Source organism: Arachis duranensis, chromosome 9 (assembly GCF_000817695.3).
Source record: "Arachis duranensis cultivar V14167 chromosome 9, aradu.V14167.gnm2.J7QH, whole genome shotgun sequence".
NCBI classification, from domain to species: domain Eukaryota; kingdom Viridiplantae; phylum Streptophyta; class Magnoliopsida; order Fabales; family Fabaceae; genus Arachis; species Arachis duranensis.
In genome coordinates, this window is record NC_029780.3 from 84,164,565 (window position 1) to 84,175,126 (window position 10,562).

Genomic DNA, 10,562 nt, shown 5'->3' on the forward strand with positions numbered 1-10,562 from the left:
AGATTCTATTCCAACCCGATTGAGAACCGACAGATGATTAGCCGTGCTGTGACAGAGTGCGTTGAACATTTTCACTGAGAGGATGAGAGGTAGCCATTGACAACAGTGAAACCCTACATACAGCTTGCCATGGAAGGAGCCTTGCGTGCATGAATAAGAAGACAGTAGGAAAGCAGAGATTCAGAAGATAAAGCATCTCCAAAACCTCAACATGTTCTCCATTACTGCAAAACAAGTACTTATTTCATGTTCTTTTGCTTTTTACAATCAACCCTGATAATTATTGATATCCTGACTAAGAGTTACAAGATAACCATAGCTTGCTTCAAGCCGACAATCTCCGTGGGATCGACCCTTACTCACGTAAGGTATTACTTGGACGACCTAGTGCACTTGCTGGTTAGTTGTTTGGGATTGCAAAAGTGTGATTGCAATTTCGTGCACCACTTCTTTACAAAGTTAGGTATTAGGCTTCTTTTTTCTGATTTTGAAACAAACATCTTTTGTTCTTGTAATGTTATTCCTTCCCAGCTTCACCTAAATTCTTGGGCTTTTCTGAAAATTCACCAGCTTTTGTATCAAGAGCTTGAGGTCCGACCTTCCTCAAGGTCTTCTTTCACCTTTTTGTTTTAACAATACCCAGATCTTTTAAAGGGAAGTCTTCTTGGTTTTTCTTTCGCGCTGTTCAGGGTAAAAAAGTTTTTTTTTTCGATTTATGATGAATCCTTCCACGATTTTAAAAACTAATTCTTTAAAGTCCGAGCTGTAGATGGGGCCCGACCTTTCTATCTAGATGAAAACGATGAGCCTTGTTTTCCACTATATTGAGAGAAAAAACCAATAATAGCTAAGTACAACGTAGATGCTTTAGATGATGTTGAAAAGTGTGTTGTATACGTATTGGAAGAGTGCTTTGGCCGAGCTTCTCAAGATTTTTAGGAGATCCCAGTCCGCTTCCGTCTGAGCTAGGTAGATTTCTGACCTTTAGCTTTTGTAACCTCTCAGTAGTAATTTGTTTAACTAATTGGCCTTTTATTTCTATTTTGTAGAGACCATGGCTCTGAAGTCGGCGGCAATGAAACAGCTACGCCAAACCAGGAAGACGGTTGTGGCTCGAGGTATTCAGGAAAAAGAAGCTAGGCTGCTTCTGCCCGATCTTCTCCGAAAAAGTCAAAATCGAGTTCTTCAACTCAAAAGAAAATTACTCCCACTCCTTTCGTTTGGATCATCCCACCAGATTCTCCTCCAGAGAGTGTGATCCTCCCTCTTTTCCTTCCTCTTCAGAGCTCCCTCCAAAAAGGCAAAAACTGTTGAAGAGGATAGCATCTATGATAAAGAATTTGACGGAATTGCTTAGAGTGAAAGAAACATTCTCCTTCACAGCCGTATTAGTATGGATGATGCGGCTATTTAAAATCATCTCTGTAACACCCTAATTACCCTAAGCCTTACCTTATGCCGTAAAACAAAGGTTAATTAAAGGTCATGACAATTCTAAGGATTATACATTAATATATATAGAAATAAATAATAATTCTAGAAGCCCGATGAAGAAATAAGCTAAAAACAAAGTTTTAAAAGCGCAAAATATTCACACGAAGCCACAAACTTAAGGCACAGGATATAGATACAAGATAAAAAATCATAAATAGATATATGGGTATAATAGTCATAAGGAACTAGCCTCTACCCGCAGAGTTTAGGCCAACTAGTTACATACAGACATACAGAGCTTTGAAAGTAAAACCAGCATATACAATATATCTCTCAAAGTAAGCCTCTAAGGCAAATATAAAAACAAAAGTGAGAGTACTAAACAAAAGAAATCAAAAGGCTCCAAAAGATAATCAAGATCCCCTGCTCTGTCACAATCTCACAACTCACCGAGATGGGTTACGCCCTACATCTGAAAAACAATAACAAAGTATGGAATGAGAACCAGAGGTTTTCAGTATGGTAACAATGCCTAGTAATGTAAGATATAAGACTCCAGGACACCAAAAGCAATCCTAGAACTTCATATCAATCATAAATATTCAAGCTTAAAGCATACTAAAGTTTAAAACCATCACTTTAAAGCCATAATGAAAGTAAGGGTAATTGAACTTAAGGAATTTCTAATCTAACATTCACACCGTTGTCCCACAGCCTTCACCAGTGTATCCTCCATGCAATTCTATCGCCACCACTTTCCAAACCTCCTCAATCCCAGTAGAAAACACAAGTAATAGCAATGCAAGTAAAACACGAGTATAATCATGTATATTGAGAAATTCAAGAAGAAAATAATCATGTTATACAATTAGGCAAACAATGCAAGTCGGCAAAGCAAACAAACAAATAAAATATGCATATGATTAATGCATGTCCTATTTGGCTGTGATATCTCATCATCGGTTCAACTGCCAACCCGACACATCCTCATGGAGATGTCACCTTTTGGTCACGAATATAAGTGGGATCCTCCCACAGATATAGTGTCGGACACACTACCCATGGATATAGTGCCGGACACACTCTTGTGATTCGAAAGGATGCGAGCAGGATACTTTGCCACAGATCTCACATCTCAACGTAAGCAGGACTAACCACCGCTCTTACACCGCCGCGACTTCGACAGGCAGGATTAATCTATCGTCCCTGCCAAGCGCATAATGTCTTAACAATATCAGTATAATACCATACATATCATATCTCATTCAGTGATCACTTTCAACATTTAATAATTCATAATTTCTCGTCAAGTCCCAGACTCATCATAACCATCATCGGTCCATAATTCCACAACTCATAACATTCATCATCATTACAGTATTCTACCATCTCACTTAACTAATTCATCCTCGTAACTCTAAAAACCTAAGTCTCCGTCTTCTAAAGTTTTTATCAGAAAATATCTAATTAAACTCACTTAGAACCTTTTCTATGTTTTAAAGCCTAAAAACAAGCTAAGGAAACCTAGATAAGCGTTACGAAAGTTTACAAGCTTGCTGGGAAGGTAAAACGGTTAAAAAAATATTTTTTTTATTGAAAAATAGGGTAGTGTGCGTACACATAGGATTTTGTGTATGCACTTCCAAAAGAGTTTTCCCAAAGTGTGCATACACATAGAGGTGTGCGTACGCACATAAGGTAAAATTTTCTGTTTTGTGTGCATGCATGGATACGTGCGGACGCCCTCAACAGAAGGCACTTCCCAGCATGTGCATACGCACGATGTTGTGTGTACACACAACCTTCAAATTTCGCAGGGTGTGTGTACGCACTAAAGTGTGCGAACGCTCTCAACAGTAAGCATGTCCCTATGTGTGTGTGCGTACGCACATTTTAAAAATTTTACAGGGTGTGCGTGCACACAAAGGTATCCGTACGCATAAGTAAAAACATGGCCCCTGCTCAGACAATGCACACACAAACCAGAACTCAATTTCTGCAACTTCACAGAAATCAGATTTTTGACACCAACTTCCACTGATCATATCTTTTTCTACAAAATTATGATTTTCACGAAATATATACCAATTTAAATCCATTTGAATTATATTTAACTTGATACAAAATTTATTCAATTTCAAAAATCGTAGCTCAAGATATGATCCATCAAAATTTGCCAAAACTGGTTTTTACCAAAAGTTCACTAGGTTCTCAAACCTTCAAAATTCACAATCAAAACCAATTATCCTACAATCAAAACAGTTCCAATGGACCTAAATGATGTTCTTATATCTCTCAAATCATTCTTCAACCTATCCATACATATTTTCACCATTTCCACTCAAAATTCCTACTTTCACACCTTCATATTTTCAATAACTGACAAACTTAACCTTAATTCAAAAATCCTCAACATTCATCAGCATCCACAAGCATCCAAAACCAATATCACTACTCAATATTATCATTATTCAACTTCAATCTCGATAATCAACAACAATATCACAATTTCTTTAAATCATCACAAGCATCAATAATCATAATGCACTATCAATAATTCAAACATATCCTATGGTCCACTAGCCTAAGTGTCCAGAAATATTACATATTATATAGACAAAAATGAAACCATACCTTGGCCGATTTCCAATATGTGTTATACACCAAATTGAGTCCAATTCAAGCTTCCAAATCACCAATAAATCACCAACCAAATCCAACAAGTATCAACAATCAATTTCGGGAGCAAAACCCAATAGCAACCAAGTGCTAAAGTATACTTAAACACCCAAAATTACAAAAAATCTCTTAAAAACCAAACCTAAAATTTCGAAATCCTTAGAACAGCAGAATGGAGTGAAATTTGAAGTCTTACCAACAAATTTTAGATAGAACTAACGGGCTCGGCAAGAGCTTCACGTAGCCACCGACGGCACATGAATCAGCGCATCGTAGCTCAAGATATGGTTGAACAAAGTTGGATGTGAATTGTGTTTTCTCTCTTCCCTTCCCTCTTCTTTCTTAGCTGCTAGCGTTTCAAGTGTGTTATGAGCTGAACTGAGTTCACTTACACACTTATATATGTTGGGCTTGGACCCAACTTGGGTCCGGTCCAACTTGTTAGCGTTTTAGGCTCGTTTGGCCCAACTTTGGGCTAAACCTTTAAAATTAGTGCCCGATTTTCAACTTTAATTAATTTTATGAGTTTTCCTACAGTTCTTATTGTCCTCGCATAGTACCAGACAAATTTAAGGCGGTACTGTTGGTTAATTTATTGGTACGCATTTTTACGCTGTTATTCACAGAAAATTATATTTTTCAACTCAGAAAAATCTACTGAGTCCAAAAATCACATTTAAATTTTCTAATTAACATTTTAAATTTTTGGATCCTATTTTGGACAATTAATTTAATTTAATTTAATTAGTCGCGGTTAATTAGGCTCTAACACATGACCTGCATCCGACGTGTAATTACAGAGTTGTGACACGTGGAATACGTCATGTAAGTTAGACAAATGCGGCGGCAAAGCTACTTGACATGCCACCAACCCGATTCGCCTAAAAAATTCATAACAGTCCTATATATCTTGGATTCAACTTCTTCGTCTTAATCGCCCTTCCAATCCCAGTTGTAGGAGTAACCTTTAAAATACATGCTCGCCCACTTCAAATTCCAACGGTTTTCTTCTTTGATCTGCATAACTTTTTGTCGACTATATGTAGTTAAAATCCTAGCTCGAATCTTTTTAATCTTCTCAGTAGTCTCTGCTACCAAATCTGGCCTTAACACACTTGCTTCACCGGCCTCATACTAACAAAGTGGAGATTGGCACTTTCGTCCATACAAAGCCTCATACAGAGCCATTCCAATGCTCGCATGAAAGCTGTTGTTGTCCGCAAACTCCACCAATAGCATGTAAGGGTCCCAACTTCCTAGTTGATCCAAGACACACGCCCTCAACATATCTTCCAACGTTTGAATAGTCTGTTCTGACTACCCATCTGTTTGCGGATGATACGCCGTGCTGAGACATAGTCTCGTACTGAAAGCTCTTTGAAAGGCTCCCTGGTGCACGAATCCCCACGCTTCGTACAGCTAAACCAGCAAGTGCATTGGGTCGTCGAAGTAATACCTGAGCGAGTCAGGGTCGATCCTATGAGGATTGTGGTTTGAAGCAAGCTATGGTTATCTTGCAGGTCTTAGTCAGGCGGATAGAAGAGTTATTGGTTTGGTTGTTTGATTGCATAAAAGGAATAAAGAAAATGGTATAAAATACTTTGTGAATTGAATTATAATCAGAGATAAGAAGATGGTTTTGGCTTGAAGATGCTTTGTCCTTCTGGATTAACTTTGGTATTACTATCTTCTTCAATTGTGAATGATTTCTTCTATGGCAGGCTGTATATGATCAACACCGTATGGCCGCGGTCATTAATCTCTCCTATTTTAGATCAAACACCGTATGGCCGCGGTCATCCAATCTGAACGGGGGTGAAGCTCCTACAGTTCATTCTCTTCGATGATCCTACTCAAAACGCAACAGACAAGGTCGAATCTTCTGGATCAGAGGATGGTGCGCCTTGGTTCTAGCCTCTACCACAGAGACCCTAATCTCTCTATACCTCAGCTGAACTGGTGTCTCGAGAAGTCCCTAACAAAGTCGTGGATTATCCGTCTAAGAGATGTATAATCGTGTTGGCGGTTCGATGCTTTCCAGTCACGTATTCACACGAACCTAAGAAGATACAGGTGATTGTCAGGCACGCGGTCTTAGTATGAAGATTGGAGTTGATTGTCACAGATCATCCCATTCATCAAGTTGAAGAATGAATATACATCTTAGAATTGAATCAAACACGGATTAGAGAGAAATAATAATACTTTTATTAATCCATAGAACTCAGCAGGGCTTCTCCCCTCAACTTAGGAGGTTTAAAAACTCATACTGATAGAAAATATAATGTGATAAACGAAAATATGGTGTAAAGTGGCCGAAGATCCTTAACAAAGAGTGATCTTCTACTTTAAATACTAAACTAATGACTAGTAAAGGTAAAACAGTCTTTTTAGTGCTAAAATCCACTTCTAGGGACCACTTGGTGAGTATTTGGGCTGAGCTTTAATGAGATCCACATGCTAGGAGGCCTCTAGGGCATTGAACACTGGCTAGGGGGTCCTCTCTAGGTGTTTGGATGCAGGTCTCCTTCTTTGGACGCTGAACGTCTGGAATGGGACAGGAGGCTGGTGTTAGACGCCAGTTTTGGGCCTTCTATTCTGAAGCAAAGTATGAACTATTATATATTGTTGGAAAGATCTAGAAGTCAGCTTTCCATATCCATTAAGAATGCCTCATTTGGACTTTCATAACTCTAGAAAATCTCTTTTGAGTGCAAAGAGGTCAGATTCGGACAGCATCTGCAGTGCTTTCTCTGTCTCTGAATCAGACTTTTGCTCCAGCTCCTCAATTTCAGCCAGAAAATACCTAAAATTGTATAAAAACACACAGACTCATAGTAGAATCCAAAAATGTGAATTTAACACTAAAATCGATGAAAACTTAATAAAAACTAAACAAAACATACTAAAAACTATATGAAAATGATGTCAAAAAGCATATAAAATATCCGCTCATCACTCCCCAAAACCTTGATGTGAATCAGGGATCACGGTCTGACACTATGCTTGATGGCACACCATGCAACCTTACAATCTCCTTGATGTACAACCTTGCCAATTCCTCCATAGAGTAGTTCACTCGGATAGGCAGAAAGTGAGCGCACTTGGTTAAGCGATCCACGATCACATAAATCGCATCAAATCCCAACCTAGTCCTTGGTAAACCACTCACAAAATCCATGGCAATTCCTTTCCACTTCCACTAAGGAATCTCAAGTGGCTCTAACATTCCTAACGGTCTCTGGTGCTCTATCTTCACTCTTTGACACGTCAGACACTTAGACACAACTGTAGCTGTATCAACCTTCATCCTAGGCCACCAGAACATCTTCTTTAGATCATAGTACATCTTCATAATTCCTGGATGAATAAAAAACCCACTGTTATAAGCTTCTGACAATAACTCTAGACTCAAACTTCTGACATCCGGCACATAAATTCTCCATTTATACCTCCACAACCCCTCCTTATCCTTAGTAAACTCTCCATGCCTCTTCTTACCAATTGGTTGAAACATCTTCTAAGGTTCTTGTCTGTCTTGCTGAGCCTTCTGAATTTCTGACTTAAACGTACTCGAAATGCACAATTGGTTCAAATAGGCTTGTCCGTCAGTTTCACCAATATCCAGCTTAAGTTCAGCAAACTTATTTACTAACTCCTCTTCTTTGATCATCATCCAAGCAACAGTCAAAGACTTTCTACTCAAAGCATCTGCTACCACATTAGCCTTCCCAAGGTGATAACTCAGTTTAAAATCATAATCCTTAAGCAGCTCCATCCACCTCCTTTGACGTATATTAAGCTTTTTCTGATCAAAGATATGCTTAAGAATCTTGTGATAAGAAAAGACTCTAAAACTCACTCCGTACAAGTAATGCCTCCAAATCTTCAACGCATACCCAATCGCTGCAAATTCCAAGTCACGAGTTGGGTAATTCACCTTATGTGGTCTCAGCTGACGCGATGCGTAAGCCACCACATTCCGGTGTTGCATCAACACGCAACCTAAACCCTTTAGAGAAGCATCATAGTATACTTCAAATGGTTCATGTAGTGCAGGTAGAATTAAAAGTGGTGCTAAAGTCAACTTTTGTTTCAAAGTCTGAAAGCTCTCCTCACACTTTGCCTTCCACACAAACAGTGTCTCTTTACTTGTTAACTTAGTCATTGGTAGTGTGATTTGTGAGAACTCGTGAATAAAAATTCTGTAATAACCAGCTAACCCTAAAAAGCTTCTAACCTCTGTTACTGTTGTCGGTCTTTCCCATTCCATCACTACCTCTACTTTCGAAGGATCTATGACTATTCCACCTTTACTCACCACGTGACCTAAGAACTTCACTTCCTCCTTCCAGAACTTGCATTTGGACAACTTAGCATACAATTCCCTCTCCTTCAGAACTTGTAGCACAATCCTCAGATATTCTTCATGCTCCTTCGCCGTCTTTGAATAAACTAAGATGTCGTCTATGAAAACCACCACAAATTTGTCCAAAAAGGGATGAAATACTCTGTTCATGTAATCCATGAACACAGCAGGTGCATTCGTCAACCCAAAGGACATCACCGCAAACTCGTAGTGTCCATAGTGCATCCTAAATGCAGTTTTTGGAATGTCATCCTCCTTTACATGTATCTGATGGTAACCGAATCTCAGATAAATCTTGGAAAACACCTCAGCTCCTTGCAATTGATCCATTAAGTCATGTATCCTCGGCAACAGATACTTGTTTTTCATAGTCACTTTGTTCAGATGTCGGTAATCCACACAAAGTTGCATTCCCCCATCTTTTTTCTTTACCAACAAAACTAGCGCTCCTCACAGAGATACACTTGGTCGAATGAACCTCTTGTTTAGAAGCTCTTCCAACTGAGTCTTAAGTTTAGCCAGCTGATCGGAGCCATTCGATATGGCGCAATCGACACTGGTCCGGCTCCCACCACCAATTCAATCGTAAATTCAATTTCCCTTTGATGCGAAAATTCAGGAATATCTTTAGGAAATACTTCAGGAAAATCTCTAACTACCGGAATTTGATCTAACCTCTGTTCATCGCCTAATGCATTCACAGCCAACAATATATAACCCTGACACTTCTCTCTGCTACAGTTCACCAACACAAAGTTCAGGTAATAACCCTCAGCTATCACTGCTCCACCTTCCCCTTCCGGAATAAACCGAATTGATCGCTTAAAGTAATCCAATAAAACCCGATTCTTTGACAACCAATCAAACCCCAAAATCATTTCCAATCCAACCATTGGTAAACAAATCAAATCATGAACAAATTCTCTACTCTCAAGCTTGAAAGATGTGCCTACAACCTAACTTTGTCACAATTGCCTGATACGGGGTATGCACGTGCAAATCAAAAGCTAATTCTAAAATTTTCAATCCTAGTTCCTCAACTTTATCAAATGTATTAAAAGAATGCGAAGCTCCAGTATCATATAATGCAACCAATATTTTATCACCAATTAAACTTATACCTCTCATTAAAGGATCCCCCTTATCCGCATCATTTGTGTTCACAGCAAACACCCTTCCTTGGTGTTGATTTCGACCCGCATTCAGGTTCCTCCCACGAGGACAATCCTTCGCCAGATGTCCAGATAATCCACATGTAAAACATCCACCTATACCCAGCTTGCACAAATCATAAGGATGAAAACGCCCACAACTGTTACAAATTAAATCCAGAGATGTTTTACTCTAATTACCTCTTCCTCTCGCCTGGTGGTACTTATCAAAAGTGGGCCTCCTAATGTTGTCTTGACCTTGAGGGACATGTCCTCCCCTCTTGAAGTTCTGACCCCACGGCTGAAAGTACTTGCCTCGGCCTCAAGCATTGTTTCTTCCTCAATTATCTCTTGCCAATGTCACTTTCTTAGCACACTCTTCCACCACCCTTGCCTTATTCACAAGCTCATAAAACACCCGTATCTCCAAAGGAGCCACAGCACTCATAATGGTGTCCCTCAAATCCCTTTGATAGTTTATACACTTCCAACTCTCGTAGGACTCCGGGGCACCTTGACACACCCTAAAAAACCTACAGAGTTCCTCGAACTAACTAGTGTACTTTGCCACAGATAATGAACCTCTAAAAGTTGATGGATGAACCTTGAGAAACGAAGCCAAGGTCATCGGAGCACCTCCCAAGTCATTACCGTCTCCTTCCCCATTTCCATTCTTGTTTTCGTTATCGTTCCCCGCCGGTTTACCCATCCTTTTCCATGGCATGCATGGTTGCCATAGTGTTACCTTGCATAGTATTTGCCAGATTAGTCATAGCTACCATAACCCCAGCATGGTTGTCGGCCGGTTGGTCATTCTCAGTTTCTCCCTGTGTACGAGTACGACCTCATCCGCGAGTAGCCATTAGGGTTCCTGTCTATACCAAATAGTCGATATCAAGGTGACTAGTCTCAATATCAAAAGCCTAGTG

The 10,562-nt window shown here is 39.5% G+C and overlaps 1 protein-coding gene across 1 annotated transcript; it reads right to left on the reverse strand.

The window, feature by feature from the left end:
* Positions 1 to 9,412: 9,412 nt before the first annotated feature.
* Positions 9,413 to 10,342, reverse strand: LOC107466039 (uncharacterized). The gene is made up of 2 exons (XM_016085017.1): positions 10,197 to 10,342; positions 9,413 to 9,794 (listed from the first exon to the last, which is right to left on the reverse strand). The coding sequence occupies exons 1-2, from the start codon at positions 10,340 to 10,342 to the stop codon at positions 9,413 to 9,415; spliced, it is 528 nt and encodes a 175-aa protein (XP_015940503.1).
* Between the last annotated feature and the right edge of the window lie 220 nt (positions 10,343 to 10,562).

What these genes read in the sequence shown, in the direction of transcription:
- LOC107466039 (XM_016085017.1), bottom strand. Translation starts at nt 10,342, where the DNA reads ATGGGTAAACCGGCGGGGAACGATAACGAAAACAAGAATGGAAATGGG. An exon ending in GGTTCATTATCTGTGGCAAA is followed by an intron (nt 9,795 to 10,196) that starts GTACACTAGTTA and finishes AATTTGTAACAG; the next exon opens with TTGTGGGCGTTTTCATCCTT.